Raw genomic sequence first — 19,357 nt, forward strand, 5'->3', positions numbered from 1 at the left:
ACCATTCTCTTGTACTCCTCCCTCACTCAGAGATAGCATAATATTAAAATTAAATGAACATGCAGATGTTCTGCAGAAGTGATATAGCCATTCATGTAGCACTCATCCACAAGTAAAACATCACTTAGTTTCATTCTCGCTGTTCACACAAACTGGTAAAGTGATCAAACAGACCAGTAAAAAGTTTCGCTTCCTGCCTGGGCTAGCAACAATAAAGTGCAATTTCACAGAAGAAACAGGTGAAAACTGTATGGTCATCCTTAACCAATATAATAGCATACATTATAAATTATAAAGTAAAGACAAAAATTTGTCATTTTTCTTAGTGAAGATATTTTAAACCTGGATTTTCCAATGTTGTGGAATAATTGTGTTCACAAAATCATAGTAAAATGAAGGGATCACAATATGAAGAGTCTGCACACCAATGCAGTGTTGCCACTTAGCTCTCTTCTTTTTAGTTCTACGTGTAGACTGAAAGCATGTAAAGCATCCCTTTAGGATCTGGTGAAGAAGGTTGGATTCTTTCTGCCTTGAATCCAGTGTGGCTAGTTTGGCTCTCCCCATTTCCAATGACTCCAAACTGGAATGACCTTATATGTAAAATGAATTATGCCATACAATTTATAAGCTTATTGAAATGCATGGACAGAACTTCCTTGCCCAGAATGCTACTTCTGTACTGGAAAGGAAAATGTGGATTCTGCTATTAGTAGGGACAAAAGGCAGAGACCAATTATAGAAATCAACAAACAGAAATCATATTCTTTTTCACCCCTGAACCTAATAATACATCCACCAGAATTACTCTACAACTTTGGACAGCTACTTTCCTTATTCTTTTCCAGGGCGCAGTAAAACAGTTCAGCAAATAAACGAATCCTTGTTGTAATATAACACCATTTCGCACTGTCAGTGTTTAAACATTTAATAAAAACTCCCCAAAACTTACTCTGCATACAGACATCTGATTTGTTGTGAGGGTCCCGGTCTTGTCGGAGCAAATGACCGAGGTACATCCAAGAGTCTCCACAGATGGCAGACTTCGGACAATGGCATTCTTCTTAGCCATTCTACGTGTGCCCAAAGCCAAGCAAGTTGTGATGACAGCTGGTAGCCCTTCTGGGATGGCAGCAACTGCCAATGCAACGGCGATCTTAAAGTAATAGATGGCACCACGAATCCACGAGCCTCCATGAACAGGATCATTGAAGTGGCCAATGTTAATGACCCAAACAGCCACACAGATTAAAGAGATGACCTTCGATAACTGCTCCCCAAACTCATCAAGTTTCTGCTGTAGCGGTGTCTTCTCCTGCTCTGTACTAGCCATCTGGTTGCGGATTTTGCCAATCTCTGTTGAAACTCCTGTTGCTACCACTACCCCAATAGCCTTCCCAGCTGCAATGTTGGTACCCTGTAAGAGGGAATGAGACCAGATGAGTACTGACAAGCAGCATTCACAGGTAAGAAACAGAGATACATGTTTCACTTACACAGTTAAGGAAAGGTTATTTTGAAAATCAATGAATACAACTTTATTTTAAGCTGAGCAGTAAGAAACTAATGAAAAAATCTTGGCCATCCAGAAATTGTTCACAAAACAAACAAAACTGTGCAATAATCAGTGACTGCCATCAAAATTAATTTAGTGCTGTGCCTCAATCTAAAAGAATGTCCTTTTATCACCTAATTAAAAATTTTTACATTTGTCAGATAGAATTACAGGAGAAATTCCTTTTCAGCCAATACAACCTTCAAATTACTCTGGTTTATACAAATCTTTGACACATTTTCAAGCCCAAAAAAAGCAAAATTGCTACATACAAAGACATGCAGAGGATATTGCTATTTACTTCTAATATAACTAGGGCTGTGATGATATACAATAACACTGTCAACTGAAAATTTTTAAGCCATTGCTGATTACTTTATTTTATATGCTATTATAATACTGCATGTTTCAAAAGATCATCAGAAGAATCGTGAAACACAAAAGAACATAAAGAAATGCCTGGGTTAGGGTTAGGTTTGGGTTAGGGTAGCTTTAAACAATGAAACATTGAAATTGCAGGAACAAAATCGGAGTGGGAAAACATATTTACAAGGTTAACTGGATTATTATTGTTATTGAGAACCTAAACTTTAAAAATGTAGGTAAGAGGTCAGGTGTGGCCGGGTTAAGGGGCGAGGGTCTACTTCTTTAGAGAGAGCTACTATTGAGGTCAAGGTATACTTGCTGAAAGATGCGTACAGCAGAGGAAAAAATGACCTTCTAATACAGTAAATTTTTGAAACAACCACAATCACACCATTTGAACTATTTATTTTATACCACAAAGAATATTGCCACGCTTGTCCATTTACTGCCCAAGTGGTCTTTGCTGCAGGAAGGCGCACTCAGGCTTCTGTGATTAAAATTGGTCATGTTCCTTCCACTGCTGATCTCTTAATGACAGCACATATTCTAAACACATGGCACCATCAGTCATTTAAAAGTGCACTGTATGCAGATCATAACATGGTTATAGCTGAACTCCTCTGATTTTGTCAGTAGTTGAAATTGAAACGTTAAAGGACGAAAAATGGAGAAGTCAGACTACCTGGCAGAGAGGGATGTAAGCCTGCACAGTTAGGCCCAGTGAGACTGCGACCTTTCTGGTTTTCTTTCTGTTTTATACTTTGCATGCTTCATTTGTTTATCCTTTCCTTGGGTATATTTAATTTAATAAATTAAATTATTTTGGCTTTCTTAACATTATTCTGGGTATCACTGTTGATACTAGTGTGCCCCCTCTCTTTGTAAGGCTATGTTATAAGAAACCTTTGGCTAAGAATAACAGATACTGAAAGCAGGAGTGCTTGATCTCATGTCTAGATTCATTTGTTACACTGCGAAAAGCAACAGTTAAGGTTTCTGCTTCAACACAGAAGTACTTAGATGTTATTCAGTTATGATTCTTAGTGATTTGTGTTTTCACTGCTCTTTAGCCAAAGTAACTGATGCTTCTCGCTTTGTTGAAGACAACATGTCTTTCCAAAAAGCTTCCTTTGTTGCCAAAGTAAACATACAGGAATGTGAAGACTATAATAAATTTGCTGAAATATGGATTAATAATTTGAAAGTGTGATAATCACCCTTGCTGAAAGAACACAAAGGTAAGGAAAACCAAACTGCTGATACATTAATCTTATCTCTAGGGATGCTCCTGACTGGAGTTTTTGTTTTCCTCTCCTCCATTTTCATAGTTCAACAATATTATTGGATAGATCCTGCTAAGCTCCATTTTTGTTAATCAGTTTTGAACCACTTTGTTTCCTGTCTATTTAAACTAATCTCTGTCTTTAGCAGTACTAATTATGTAACTAGGAATTTATAAAATGTGTATTTATATCTACTTGTGAACATGTCACAGCCCTCTGTGCCTGCATTTAGTGAAGATTGCTTCACAAAAATAAACTGGACTGAATATTCCCAAGAACACAGAACTGCTCTTTCACACAGCTTCTACCCATGTGCCCTGGTGACAGCTGTGGTGACAACACATTGAGCTAAACACACTAAACTACCCTATTTTTAACACTAGGCTCCCAGGCTTATCTGAGAGCTACAGTTCCTCTAGCATGCCCTACACCTGCACCGGGGTCTTCCCAGTAAGCCATGCCCAGTATGCCCTCCTTGGAAGAAGCCTATTCATCTAAGATATATATCAGGTTCAATACAGTACACTTTGCAGGAAGAGATCATTTTAGACAATAGTTTATACCTTTATGAACTGTTTCTAACACTTTCTCAATGCTACTTTCAGTTCTGTCTGTCTTCCACTTCAGGGTTTATCACATCCAGACAATGTTAATATTTGCTTTTCGTATACTTCAGACAATATTTCAAACATGTGTAGATATCAATACTGTGGCTGCTTCAACACTGTTTGGGATCTCATCATAACACTAAAAACCTTGCAAAGGCTTTTTTTAAATCTCAGGGAAATTAACATAATGCATAAGAACATAAGAAATTTGACACACGCTGTCCCACTATCTCATCCAGATGCTTGTTAAAGGTTGTCAAGGTTTCTGCTTTAAATACATGGCTCTGTAGTTTGTTCCATATCTCCAAAACTCTTTGCATAAAGAAGTGTTTTCTGCCTTCAGTCCTAAGTGCACTTCCCCTTAATTAAGTACGAGATTCACTCTTAAGTTGAAAATCTCTGCTGGATCTACTGTATCAATACCAGTGACAATTTTAAAGACCTGGATTTGGTCCTTATGCAGTCTCCCCTGCTTGAGACTATACAGGTTTAAATCTTTGAGTCTGTCAAAGTAGGACATGTCCTTAAGTCCTGGGATGCTCCTGGTTGCTCTTCTTTGCACAGCTTCAAGTGCTGCTATGTCTTTCTTGTAGCGTAGAGATCAGAATTACATGCAATACTCCAGATGTGGTTTCACTTATGCATTACATAGTCTGAAAATAATATTATTTGATTTATATTCAACAGTTCTTAGAACATCTTATAACCTTACATTTTATTTGCCTTTTTAATCGCATCTGCATATTACTTAGATGAATCCTTTTCTGAGGTTGCTTCCTGTAGGACAGTGTCTCAAGTCTTGTATTTATAATTCATTTTGTCCATGTGTAGAAAAACTGCATTTTTCAAGCGTTTGCCTTGTCAAAGTCTTTCTGAATCATTCTTGCTGTCTCCTCAGTGTCTACCATTCTTCCAATTTTAATATCATCAGTGAATTTCATAAGTTTGCTAACTTGAATCAATGTCATTAATATAAATCAGAGAACATAAACGACCAAGGACAGACTCTGGAGGGACTACACTGATGGACACACGGAACATTCTCTTCTTATCTGTACTCTTTTTCTCCTGTGCATTAACCATTTTGAGATCCAGTTTAGCTTTAACTCCAAAAGATTCTAGTATTACAATTAATCTTCGGGGTGGAACCATATAAACATGGTATTTAAAAGTCTAAGTAAATTATAATGTATGTTTTGTTTTTGTCAAATATTGTATTTGCCTGTTCAAAAAAATAAATAAACAAATAAAAGATTGGAAAGGAAGTTTCCCAGTAATGAAAAGTACAGAAATCAGAAAAAAGCTTTCACATGTGGAGACTGGAAACACACTTTCTCTAGAAACTTTATTCTAGCACTTTGAGCTACTTTTTTGTATGAAAATGTGCTATATAAATAAATGTTGTTGTTGTTGTTGTAGAAAACCCACTGAGGTGTTTGACAAGCTACTTCATATCATAGTTTAATAATGGTTTGCAATCGCAAAAAATAGTATCACATGGATGACTATAAGTGACCTGTAGAATTATTTCTGAATAACCATAAAGTATAGAAAGCATCAACAAACTCTCAAGTGTTGTGTGCGTCAGAAAGTAACAATCAATGATGCTTACAAAAAAAAAAGTATGTAGAAACTCAGGTAGTGAATGAATATTGATCTAAAACATTTAGAGTCTTAAACTTTGTCTTTTTACTATATTTTGTCATATTTTGGTCACATCATAGTGTGACATACGATAACTAAAAAAGCAAATGAAAACATAAAAAGGAATAATTCAGACTAACAAATAAATAAGAAATAATTAACAGAAATAAATGCTAAACAAAGCTCCTTACACAAAAAAGAAAACACACAATACAAAAGGGACAGGAAACAAAACCTAATAATGAAATCCACAAAACTGTATAATGATTAAAGGAAAAATTCAGGCTGATACTGTATAAACATGAAGAAATTGAATGATAGGGTTGTGAAGAGTGTGAGATGAAGCTAGGGGAGCTGACCACCCAACTCTACTATGGGAAGCCTAACTAGATATTGCTAAGCTACCTTCTTCTATTCAACATCAAAAATACCTAAATACTTACTGAGAACAACATGTTTTTCTTATCTTGATTGACAGCTCTGGGATCAGGAACTGGGTCTGTGTGTTTAATTACTGAGACTGATTCACCTAATTAAGAAGAGAAAGACATTTTGTTATTATAAGGCTCTGTTCTTGGTATGAGTATGTTCAAGTAACAGAAACACTTGAAACACTTGAAACAGAAACACTCTGTTAATCTTTCGAGCATCCCAAAGTCACATAAATGTGAAAATTAACATTTAGAAACATCATTACTGAAGTTATCCTTTTCATACTGGCTTCCCTCCTGATGTGGCACAGCACAAAACCTATTTGCAGATAAATAAAAAATTACTGCTATTTTATCAAGTTTTAAGTTTTTTTTCTTCTTCTTATTACTAGTGATAAAACCATACTCTGCAAATACGTATGTTCAAATGATGGAGTACAAATCCATTCCTTTTCAAATTTGCTCAGTCCAGGTTTAGGTCATGTAAAGCCAGATCCCAACCCACTTGCATTTGAGACAAGGCAGGAACAAGCTCTGGATGCGGCACCAGCCTCTTGTATGCACCCTTAAAACGTTCACAAATACCAGTTACCACTCGATATATCCACTTGCCTTTAGACAGGGCAAAAGTCGAAATGGAAGGGCACACGCACGATTTTTTAAAAAAAAAAGTTTTTCTCATTTTAAAGCCAAGAATACAGCTTTCTGGGCTTCAAGTTGCACTGATAAACTGGAAAGTTCAATTTGCACATGCGCACGCATATCCAACGGTAATTCTTTAACACCGATGGGGCCAATAAACTTAGCATCATCAGCTGGAAACATGCTTGCAGCAACCTGTGGAAAATTTTCATACCAAAAAGGGCCATATTGCTCTTGATATGAAATTTTATTTAGCATATGATGAAACATTTGAAAAGGTTGAGGGTTATTATGAACATTTTAATAGTAAGTTAAACTACTGAGGGAAGCATATTACTTATTCTGCACAACATCTGCCCTTAATGTTGAGACACCACTGTTCCTCAATGAGGCATAAAGGAACATTGAAAAATAAACCAGAAGAGCATAAGGGTCTCCTGCTGCACATCATAATCTGACAGCATTAGAGACTCAGGATATCTTAAAACAGCTCTCAGAATAAGTATACACCGATCAGCCATAGCATTATGACCACCCACCTAATGTTGAGTAGGTCTTCCTTCTGCTGCCAAAGCAGACCTGACCCATTGAGGCATGGACACAACCAAACCTCTGAAGGTATGCTGTGGTATCTGTCACCAAGCTGTCAGTAGCAGATCCTTGAAGTCCTGTAAGTTGTAAGGTGGGGGCCTCCAGTACATCCCATAGATGCTTGATTGGATTGAGATCTGGAGAATTTGGAGGTCAAGTCAACACCTTGAACTTGTTGCTGTGTTTGACAGACCATTCTTGAGCCATTTTTGCAGTGTGGCATAGCGCATTTTGCTGCTGAAAGAGGACACTGCTATCAGGGAATACCGTTTCCATGAAGGGTACACTTGATCAGCAACAATATATAGGTAAGTGGTGTATATCAAAGAAACATCCATATGAATGGCAGGACTTAAGGTTTCCCAGCAGAACATTGCCCAAAGCATCACACTGCCTCTGCCGGCTTGCCTTCTTCCCATATGCATCCTCATACTATGTCTTCCCCAGGTATGCAACAGACACGCACCCAGACATCCATATGATGTAAAAGAAAACATGATTCATCAGACCAGGCCACCGTCTTCCATTGCTCTGTGGTCCAGTTTGGATCCTCATGTGCCCATTGTATGCACTTTGGTGGTGGACACGGGTCAGCATGGGAACCCTGACTGGTCTGCAGCTACACAGCCCCATAAGCAACATACTGAGCTGTACTGTGTGTTCTGACACCTTTCTGTCTGCACCATTATTAACATTTACAGGAATCTGAGCTACAGAAGCACTTCTATTATATCGGACAACACGAGGCAACCTTCAATCCCCACGTGCATCAATGAGCCTTGGCTGCCAATGACTCTGTCACCAGTTCACCAGTTCTCCTTCCTTAGCCCACTTTTGGCAGGTCCTGACCACAGAAGACTTGAAACATCCCACAAAAGCTACAGTTTTGGAGATGCTGTGGCCCAGTCGTCTGGGCCATTACAATTTGGCTCTTGTCAAAATCACTAAAATCCTTAAGCTTCCCCATTTTTTTATGCTTCCAACACATCAACTTCAAGGACAAAATGTTCACTTGCTACCTAATATATCCCACTTAATGCCAGGTGGCACTGTAATGAGATAATCAATGTTATTCACTTCACCTGTCAGTGGTCATAATGTTATGGCTGATCGGTGTACACACTCACTGAGCAAATCATTAGGAGCACCTTTTCACTGTTCACGCTGTGCTACAGTCCCCAGGGCCATTTCAACCACGTGGAAACTACTCTTTCAAACGGCTCTGAATGGCTCCAGCCTTCTATAACCCTGAACTGGCTTAAAAGGGGTTAGAGAATGACATTTCATGTCACAATTTTTATATTACAACACTATTATCTGCACAGCGAGGATGAAGATTTGATTTTTTTTAAGAAACACATTTAATAATCTTCTGTTTGCTTACACCTGGTTTGGTTTATACTGAAGTGATAGAAAAAAGCACTCCTATTGTTTTTAAAGATCTGAACTTCTTTTCTTTGAATTTTTAACATTTGCATGCAAACAAAATCCATTTTCCCTGTTTACACAGACAGCACCAGCATGTGCAAATGAACAGCAGCCAAGAGACATGACATCATGTTTACACCAGCTGTGCACTGTATTGATCTACTGTATGCAAGCAACATGGAACTAATGGAGTGAATTTTTGTTGTCCTTAAGTCTGTTACATTTTTCATTGGCATAGCCGATGTGATTGCATGCACCCCATATTGCTTTTGCCAGTGATTATTTGTTTTAACCCAATTGTATTCTTGTAGCATTTATTTAGTTTTTCTTGACCAGAGGCATCTTGCTGCAGCAACCCTGTATTTTTCACCAGGTATAATCTATGACTGTTATCTTTTGGGCAATAAGCTAATGACACAGGATTTCATTTTTAAAGTCACAATTGCCTTCCTATTGGGTTCTACATTCTCACTCAAATACTGGACCGGATGTATTTTTTTTATTTATGTGACAGGGGTAAAAAATAAAATCTATGTCATATTAGTTAAACAAACTGGAATCGAGTCAGATTAAGTTGCTGGTTTTACAGCAAATGAAGCCTTTGACACTTGTTTAAAACCACTGTGTCTGCAGCGTCCTCACTCTCCACTTCTGTACTTCTGACATATGCATTGGTGGTACACTCCAAAAGGGCACTTGAGGCCCCCGTGTATGTGTAGATAGATAGATAGATAGATAGATAGATAGATAGATAGATAGATAGATAGATAGATAGATAGATAGATAGATAGATAGATAGATAGATAGATAGATAGATAGATAGATAGATAGATAGATAGATAGATAGATAGATAGATACTTTATTAATCCCAAAGGGAAATTCACATTAACATTCAAATTCACAAAGGAAGAACCTTTTACTCTACTAGTTTTCAATTTGTAAAATAACAAAACCATTCTTGATCAGGGTGCAAACATTAGATTACACTTTCTTGGCGCCACCAGATTCATTTCTAATGACATGTGAAATTCTACTCGATTTGAGATTAAGCAAGAGGAAATAAGGATGGTCTGATTTGCCCAAGTGGTCATTACTTACCTGTGAGTATGGACTGATCCACACGCAGTGTGGTAGACTTGATAGACGTAATTCGGATATCAGCTGGGACCTTATCACCCACTGCAAGACACAAGAAGTACAAAAAGTTATTATTTTAACAGTGTGATTTTCATGTTGATTTTTTCACCAAAATGTTTCAAAAGTGGCTTCAGTTTTTGGCATTGGTAGAGATTACTTAATCAGTGTAAAGTGCAAAATGCTACAGATTACTATACAGAAATATTTATATGTAATATTGATAAAATAACGTAATCAAGCGTTTCTCAACCTTTAAGTATCTGCGACCCGAGTTTTCATAACAGTTTTAATCGCGCCCCCCCTAACGTTTTTTTGAAAGGAGCCCACTAATACCAATTTGTTCTTTTGTAATTAATGATATATCATAGATGCATATTTTATTATACCTACTTAACTTTTATTGACATTTATTTAACTCTATATTTATTTTTCTAGTATCAGAATGTAGTTTAAGTCAATTTGTTTTGGTTTCAATAGATACATTTTTCATATTTTCGATTCTTGTTTTCTTTTTTTTCACATCTTTGCGCCCCCTTTTTTGTTTGTTTGAGAACCGCTGACGTAATCCATTCAGCATTTAGCAGATACAGGAACTTCTCAAGGGACTGTGTAAAGCTCTAATAGGTGACCATGCAAAAACACTGAGCTATTAAAAAAGCTACCCTGGAAATAACTAAGCCCAACTGATTTAAAATAAATAAATAAATAAATAAAAAAGAGAAACAAAGGAAAATAAAATTAATTGACATAACTTGATTCAGTTTTTTACATATGGTTTGAAATTAAAAGCATTTTATGCATGTCAAATTTTCACTCAGCAAAATTAGCTCATTTTTCAAATATATAATGATTTTTTTTTTAACGTGAGGGAAGAGAAGCATGATCATTTTCTGCAATTTTAGTGGGCGAGCCATGTAGGAGGATCCATAGTAGGATTTTGTTTTCACTTTTTTATGTTTCTAGTGAGTTCTGAACTAGTTTCATCTCTATGTGGGCGCAGTGAGTCACACGCCTTGAAAGTAAATGCTGTCTGAACGACAGTTACTGAGATTTCTCATGGCTCCCAGTGGCACCCAATGACAATTTGTAGAATCATATGATAGAAATGCATTACTGCTGTACAAAGGTTACTTTTTAAAAATGTATTTGCTTCAAATGAATTTTAAATTTTCAGATCTTGTCAAGATAAAACAGTGTGCTATGTGATTGATAACAGACATATGAAAATGTCCTGTGAAAACAAGAAAGGTAAAAAAACAAAAACAAAAAAAAAAAACAAAACACACACACACACCCCTCTCTTTGGAATGGCTCATGTATTCTGTGATAAGTTGTCTGCAATCCTCCATTGTAAAAATCACAGCGATGTGATTGGGTCTCACAGAGACTCCCACAAAAGCACCACATCTCTGTCTTTTCCCTCTCAGAACCTACTGAATAATAAGAAGCCTGCAAGCTGGATGCAGAGAGTGGCGTGACATGAAAGAGGCGAGAACAGTAGGTAGAAACAAAAATAACTCGACTGCTGAGAATATGAAACCCATAATGCAAATTTAATTAGCTAACTGTGTTTTTCCCATAAATATCAGCTTGGAGTCCATTTCCTAAACCAGTGGGCCATAATGCATTTGTTAGTGTTTCCCATGTAGGCTCACTAAAGCTTTATCAGGTGACTAATGAAATGAACAATACAATTCCTTCTTGATCTTGTTATTCATAAGGTTGGTGATAGTTATTTATTTTTAATTAGGCCCCATATTTCATAATAGAAGTCAGAATATTAAAATAGGTCCACTCCACAAAGGACATGCTTAAAAAACTTTTTTGAATAATAAACTTTTTAGACATGAATTTAGTATACAATATGTTATTTGTTTTAATGGTATTTTAGTGATACAAAAAGTGCAAAGCAAATGTAGCACAAAAATTAAATTTGCATTGGTCAGCATAACAGCATGCTTTATTTGATCCTAGACCGGTCACTGTTTGTGTGGAGTTTGACTCTCAGTATTTGCCTCCCAAATCACAAAGACTTGCCAGTTAGATTAACTAGAAACTAACTGACCAGCTATGAGTGGACGAAAACTGTTGGCCTGTAGTCTTGTAGAACATAAATACATACGTCTGGAAACAACCACGAGTGAATTTTGTTTAAAAGTGGGTGGCAACAACTACATTGACTATTGGGCTGATGCCTTTATCCGAATTTGACATTTATGATACAATTGGTTGCACTTTTTTTTGTTTTCCAATTGGAGCACAGGTAGGTCAAGTGACTTTCTCGTGGTCACATAGCATCAGTAGTGGGATTTGAACCCACAACCTCAGGGTCTGAGGTCCAAAGCTTTAACCACTACACCACACCACACCCTAGACAGCTCACTGAGTGTCACATTTCTAAACCGATCCAATGCCTCACGAAAACGTCACTCAAAGTAGGGGTGTCGATTTTAAAAAGCAAAGAGCAATGGTGCTCTTGTTAAATTGGTCTGACAGTGAGCAACGTGTCTGATTACGATGCACTGTCTACAGGAGAAAAGTCTCCTAAAAGACCACTAATAAACATATTGTATAAATGGAGAGCACATTACATGTGTTAGAAATAAACATAAACTGTTGCATGGGAAACACCTTTCTGTAAAATCAGATTATACACTGCCATTTGAAGTTTAAAGGTTAAAGAATTGGTAACTACCTTCATGAAAATATGAATTTGCAGAAAATGGTGTGTCACACCTGATCAAAAGGAGGTGAAAAGGACTGCCATTAGGAGAATGGTCAATGAAGAGGCAAAGGAGATACAGATTTCAATACTCAAAACACCCTGATCAGTAAATGTGCTTAACAACATGGACACCACTCCAGAAAAACCACAGAAGAGGCCTGCATAGCACCCACCTTCTGGCTGCACATCTAAATGAATAATTAAAATAAGCTAACATTACTGTCTAATTGGAAATGTAAACATGCCATGCCAGAATATAGTCACAGCGTTTTAACATGACTTCTATATAAAGACCACAATGCTTATCTAAACTCTGTTTTCTGTTGTGATGAATACAACAGTCACAATGACAGATATTGTAGCAGAGACAGAAGCATTTCTCAAACGTGTGGAGTAAAGTACCCACAGTGGTCTGTGTATGTGAATTTGTGTGTGTGCGTCTCTCTGTTGCCTGAGCACATTACTACATATAAATTAATCATTAAGCTAAAGTTACCTTGAGCTATTGCTAACCCCAATTTTAGCTTTCTATTTTCTATCAGTGAAAAAGTCTTTTGTTCAGTTTATTTTTCTCTCTTCCTGCCTTTCCACACTTATTTAATGTAGGAATGGGACAGTGCAACCCTGAATATTTAAAGTGCACGGACTACAGAAAACTGGGGGCAGGTTTTTAGGAAGAAACCCTATGATAGATTTCATGGCCATTCACTACAAACGTTTTAGCAAGTTGTGTTCTAGTTTGAGCGTCACATCTGGCCCTGCAAGACTAATTGGACTTGTACACGGCGCAGAGATGGTTATTGTAATACAGTAAGTGGTACAGTGGTACCGAGATAGCCATCAGCTCCTGTGACTCTGAAACTCATAAGAGTGTAAGAATATGGACACACAGAAGTTTGTTTTGAAGAAGAGTTGTGTCAGATAGAAAAACAAGAACTATTGCATTTCCCATTGCATAAACTGGAACAACAAGTTAAAGGATGTCTTCACCTGAATTAAAATGACTATTTATTAACAAAATATGATGCAAATCTGCTAATGCCCAAAATATCACAGCACATAGTGAATGAGCTAAGAAACAATTTTGGTTTTCATTGGAAATGTGGCACTGGAACATTAAGAATCAGTAACAAGGGTTGCAATATGATATGCAACATAAGAAACCTGTGGAATACAAATAGGTCATTAAAAGTACACATACACATTCACATACAGTATTCTTGCGTTGGATTCAGATATATGAAAGATTTTTTTCTTTATCATCCAAGTACTAGTAAAATTTTTATAGGCTGGTGGCAGTGATAGCCATCGGTATCTAGAACAAATAAAAGAAATGGCTGGAATTGCTATTTATACATGTGTGTCACTCACAAACAACCATACAAGGAAGCGAGGAAATATAAAGGAGACGTCTCTATAAAGCACCAACAAGAAGACACCAAGCTCTGCTTAGCTGAAATAGAGGAGTACAATAGCTATGAAGTCTTCATGCTTTATAACAGGTGCGGCAAATCCAAAGCATTGGCTGAACAAGTGCAATGCATGATGAAGTTCTCAAACCAGCTGAATCGGAATTAAAGGCATGACCACTGTGGGGCCTATAACAGAAAGATAAGGCACAATGCAAGAATTAACTACTGCCAGACTGCATTATATAATATTCACAATTAAGAAAACATATTTCCTGCATGAAAAAATAATTTTATATACATGCGATATATAAATCAGTGCCTTTTCATGATTCAGCATAATCATAAACTCAATAGAGTTACTGCCAAAACACACCAATTTCACTCTCATTATGAAAAACATATTTAGGTTAAACTGAAAAGCCTCAATGTTAAATAATATAGTACTTATAAAACTGTCATCTGCGTGGGCAATGCATAACAAAAATGCAAACCAAAAAAAAATGTTTTTTTTTTTTCCAAGGTCAACTATATTCATCATGTAGAAAGCTGCTGCTTCTTTATATGCTTTCAATGCTTTACTTGAAAGAGAATGTTCCCTACAGCATATGTCAGTTGGCGCACAATTCAGGCAGTTTTGTGAATATTTTAAAAATATGTTTATAATAAAGCCAATTGGGAAAAGCATCATATGACCTTGACATTATATATTTATATTAAACAGTACTCAAAAATAATAGACAGATATCGCTGTTCATACACAGTGCTGCAGGTGAAGTAAGAATTTGCTTTTTGCAAAACAGCTGTCTACATTTAATTATTGATATAGTCTCCAATTGTTTTATTCAAAAATCACCTACTTTATAACAACCTACAGTTTTAAATCTCATCAATCTTCATTACATCTCATTCATTCGTTTTCACCACTATCATTATGTCACATGTAGTTATCTTTCACATTTCCCTACATAAAGCACATGTGCAAAGTATCAACTCAGCATGCAAATGATTACATTTGTTTAAATGGAAATTAATTTAGAATGTTTACACCAATCCATTAGAGCTGGGCAATATTATTAAGACTTAATATTTATTATGATAAAGAATTCATAATGTGTCCCATGCAGTGATAGAAGCCCAAAGGTTTCTAAAGCACTAAAGCGATGTCAATAATCACTTGCAAAATTTACTGACTTTTCTAAATTCAGAACCTTCTTGGAATATTCCTGCACTGCCTGTCAGTCAGAAATCTCAGGTCAGCAGACCACATGGGTATGCAGACAAGTTACATTTTTTTTAAGTTTAACAGTTTAGTACTTTCAAGAGCTTATCAAAAACAGGCAAGAAATTACAAGACCTACAACTAATTGTAACTTTAGGTTGCATGCTGCAAAAGACAAATACAATACATTCCACCTTTGTTAATAATAATGATTTCATGCAGGATGCACCCAATGTAATGGTCAGGAATGTGCTGAAGCTCCACCCCTAGTTCTTCCCTATGACTGCTTTTAGTCTCTGCCCCTCCCATTTGTGTCTGCTGCAATTTCAGTTTTTCTTAAGTGGCAGTCAGATGATGAAGGGGCAGGTGCAGGGGCATGAAAAAGTGAGTCTCTGACAATGGCTGTAATGAAACTGTACGTATTTAATTGTTATATGAATGTACTGTGCTAACCGTTAAAGCAAATTTGCAAGCTAAATTACCCGCATGTGCTAAAGACAAATCCAAAAGGTATATATTTTTTACTTAGATGGTATTCATCTGATCAGACAACACAATGTCTTGCTATTATTCTTTTTACTCTTCTACTTAAAATTAACTTTAATCAATTTTTTTTTTGAAAATCCATGTTGATATAGTTGCACTCGATAAGGCTGATTTTAAACGTTTGTCTATATTTTATTTAAGCCTTCTGTTTATTAAAATGATTTGCCTTTCTAATTATCAGACATTCCTTTATTATGCCATCATCCTGATAAATCAACACTGCATCCTCCAGTTTTGGTACACTGGTTTTCCTCCCACATGCCAAAGGTATTTCTTAGAAAACTTCTTTTTTTCTCCTTGGTCAGTCATTACCTATTAATTAAAATATGAAATAATGGATTTTTTTCTTTTTTTAATTAAAAAAAATAACAAATTATAACTTTTTTCAGTCGCACAGATCAATGGTGTATCAGCTCAATTGATCAGCAAGTGGGAAGACACCATTTTCGTGATTAAGTCTTAGATGACCCACAATCTGACATAATTCAAGATTAGTTTTGTAAACTCAGCCAGATGTGCGAGTCTCTGGGTATTGTCCATTTCCAGTGAGTTTTATTAATTTACCTTTACTTTATTTTCTCTTGCATAGCTCCTCTCTGGCAGGGGTGTTCAAATTGATATATGAAAATGATTTTCCTTTGCTATCCACCCCCTTGTTTTGAAACCAAATAAAAGTTTAACCCCCCCCCCCCCAAAAGACTTTCTGCAGAATGCTTTCAATAAAATTTTATATAAGTGAAGTTGGCCAGATAACCACAAAATAATCTGTCAAAACCCCTGTGCAGTATGTCATAGTACTCCCTTTAGCAAATACAGTAATTGGAGAAGAAACTCCTATTTTCAAAAATAACCATTTTTTCAACTTCTCATTTATCTTTATTCCACAAACACAATGCAATTGTTCAACTGTACCTGAAGAGTAAGTTCTTTTTTTATTTTTTGATACATAAAGTGGTAAGACAAGTGAATGAATCTGAGATAAAGAGATGGAAGGACATGATTTCTGTGGTGGACTACATGGAAAGCCATAACCCTAGGAGACACTGCAGCTTATGGTCATGACTTGGGATGTCATACCAGACTCCCCACAAGTGTATAAGCCATCTTTTGCAGCAAAAGGGTGACTTAAGAAGCACCCACCCTGGTATAATGTAGAGTTTGGTAGCTTTTGCTGATGTAATAAGAAAGTGCCACACAGATATCTCTCAACCATAGAATAATGGAAGGAAGACTCAGATTAATCAAAAGAATGTTGTTTAGTCAATAAAAAACAAAGAAGAACAGATGATTGTGCATTGCTTTTCACTTTGTAGTTTCCCACCTTCCAAAAAAAAATGGGGCGGAGTGGTGGCTCTGAGACTAAGGACCTGTGCTGGTATCCAGAAGGTTGCCGGTTCAAATCCCCGTCACTGCCAAAAGAGATCCTTCTCTGCTGGGCCCTTGAGCAAGGCCCTTAACCTTCAATTGCTCCAGGGGCGCTGTACCATGGCTGACCCTGCGCTCTGACCCCAAGGGGTATGCGAAAACTAACAAATTCCTAATACAAGAAATTGTATAAAGCGAAATAAAGAACAAAAAAAGAAACCCACAAAGTCCCCTCTCCTTCACCTCATTCCATCAATGTGACTTTGGTTTAACTTATTAACATGAATGAGTACACTGAGTATGTTCTCCATTGCAATGTAACAACTATCTCATAATTATGTCATAATGATATAATAAAGTATGGTATACTCCTTACTGTCTAATTACTTAATCACTCATCCAGCCTCCCTACTTACCACAAAGTGCTTGCTGCATGTACAATTTTTGCTTTGTCACTGAAAAAATAAACACTGTACTGCAATCTAATTTAAAAACCATCAGGATATCTGAAGTACCTATACTTCCTCCTGAAGCTACAGTGGTTATTATACATCCAAACTCCAGATTAGCTAAATACTTTCATTAGGTGGCTGTTATAAAGCTGTCACTAAGCTTTCGTTTTCTGGTCCTGGTCTTGATGAGACCCACAACTTGGTGGTCTTTGTTGCTGCTTAGATTTAAATAAATGAATAACAATATGAATGAAAATAAGTTTTCTTGATTACGTCTGTCAAATTGATTACAGACAAGCAGCAAAAATGGAGACAAAACAATATTTTCTGAGTGAAAGCTGAATCTGTGAAACCCTAAGTGGTAGAAACACAAATGAGTGACGCTAACAAAGCATTAATATTTCAAAAGTGATGTGCCACTATTGCATTTGGCTTATATTTAGAGAAGAGCTAAAGAAAGTACCTCACTGCTTCAAGTCAAAAAAAGGCACCATTTCAGCCACACAAAACTTCCACATGACCAACGGGAGTGTCAGGGAGTTTCCCTGCAGTCTTTTTAAAACAGAATGTGTCTCAGCCATGTCTTATACCGTTGATTAATTTGGCATACAAATATTTCATGAAATATGGAGTCAGAGTTGCATACCATTATAATAAACACATAAAGAAATACAATTCTAAAAAAGTAAAAGTTCAGAGCCTTGGAATGCTGGCTTCTGGATGGAGATTGTACATTCTCCCCATGTCCATATGAGTTTTCTCCAGGAACTCCTACTTCCTTCCATCGAAAACACTGATGTGTGTGGTTAACTGACCACTCTAAAGTAACCTGGGATGCGCGGATGTGTGTGTTCATTTGTCCTATTGTGAACTTGGCTCATTCTTTGCTCTCAGTGCTGCCATGATAGGGTTACAGAGTGGTGAAGCCTAATACTGGATTTAAACAGGAAAAATAAATGGACATTTGGAGGGATAAATAAATAAATCAAATAAATAAATAAATAAACCACAACCTTTAAAAATGATGAATTACCAAGATATTTCAGAAGGTGAAGAAAATATTAGAAACACCTAACAGTACATTAATATGAATGATCCAATAAATATAAGGGCCACACTCTTTGCCTTCAGAAGCACTTCAGTCCTGGAATGTTGTCATATAAGTCTTGAACTGTATACTGGATATTGCACCATTCTTCAAGGAGTTTCCAGCTTTTTGATTGATGAAATGTACTGGAAAACTACTTCACAATCTCAGTTTTAGAAATTCTGAAAACATATCAGTCATGTTTAGATCTGGTGATAGGAAAGTCATTGATGGCATTCGATGTTGTTCATTAAACTATTCTTGAACTGGACAGCATTGGATGGTGTTCATGAAACTGTTCTTGAATCAGTTTGGCAGTGTGTGTGGGAGCATTATCATCAAGGAATAAGGCACTTGTAATATCATGAGGCAGTGGTGTTTGCATTATAGGGTTTCCCTGGTCTGATACAATCTCCTCCTATTCCTTGACCATCATATGGGCCTGCAGAGTGATCACTGGACCCAATGACTTTCTATACAGTTACAGGTCCCTTACCATGGTACACAGTTGGCAACAGATATTCTGGGTGGAAAACATCCTTTGACTTTCTCCAAATATAAAAGGTCAATAAGTAGGAAGTGGGCTGTTCATCAAGCCATATTACTTTTTCCACTACTCTGGGTTCCAGGTGTCGCACTCTTTGCAACTGTCGTGTGTCTTTGTGTGATGGCCTTGGATAAAAAAGGTTTCAAAATGACAGCCCTGACATAAAAGCCAACTTTGTGAATACGTCACGGAGGGAATGATCTCATTCCATAGTCATTTTTGAGGGTATACTTTTGTGGCATTTATCAAACTGAACTTCTTTTCTTTGAAAAATAAAGTTTGTCTCATTTTGTCACATGCTGTTATCATTTTAGAGAC

At 36.7% G+C, this 19,357-nt stretch overlaps 1 protein-coding gene across 1 annotated transcript in view; it reads right to left on the minus strand.

Annotated features, from left to right (window-relative positions):
- Positions 1-19,357, minus strand: part of atp2a3 (ATPase sarcoplasmic/endoplasmic reticulum Ca2+ transporting 3) — a 298,736-nt gene that overhangs the window by 107,679 nt on the left and 171,700 nt on the right. Inside the window, exons 6-8 of the mRNA XM_028807020.2 lie at positions 9,648-9,728; positions 5,900-5,985; positions 953-1,417 (exon numbers count right to left, since the gene is read on the minus strand). Coding sequence (XP_028662853.1) covers positions 953-1,417; positions 5,900-5,985; positions 9,648-9,728 — 632 coding nt within the window. The remainder of the gene's footprint in view (positions 1-952; positions 1,418-5,899; positions 5,986-9,647; positions 9,729-19,357) is intronic.

This window comes from Erpetoichthys calabaricus, chromosome 8 (assembly GCF_900747795.2).
Source record: "Erpetoichthys calabaricus chromosome 8, fErpCal1.3, whole genome shotgun sequence".
Taxonomy (NCBI): domain Eukaryota; kingdom Metazoa; phylum Chordata; class Cladistia; order Polypteriformes; family Polypteridae; genus Erpetoichthys; species Erpetoichthys calabaricus.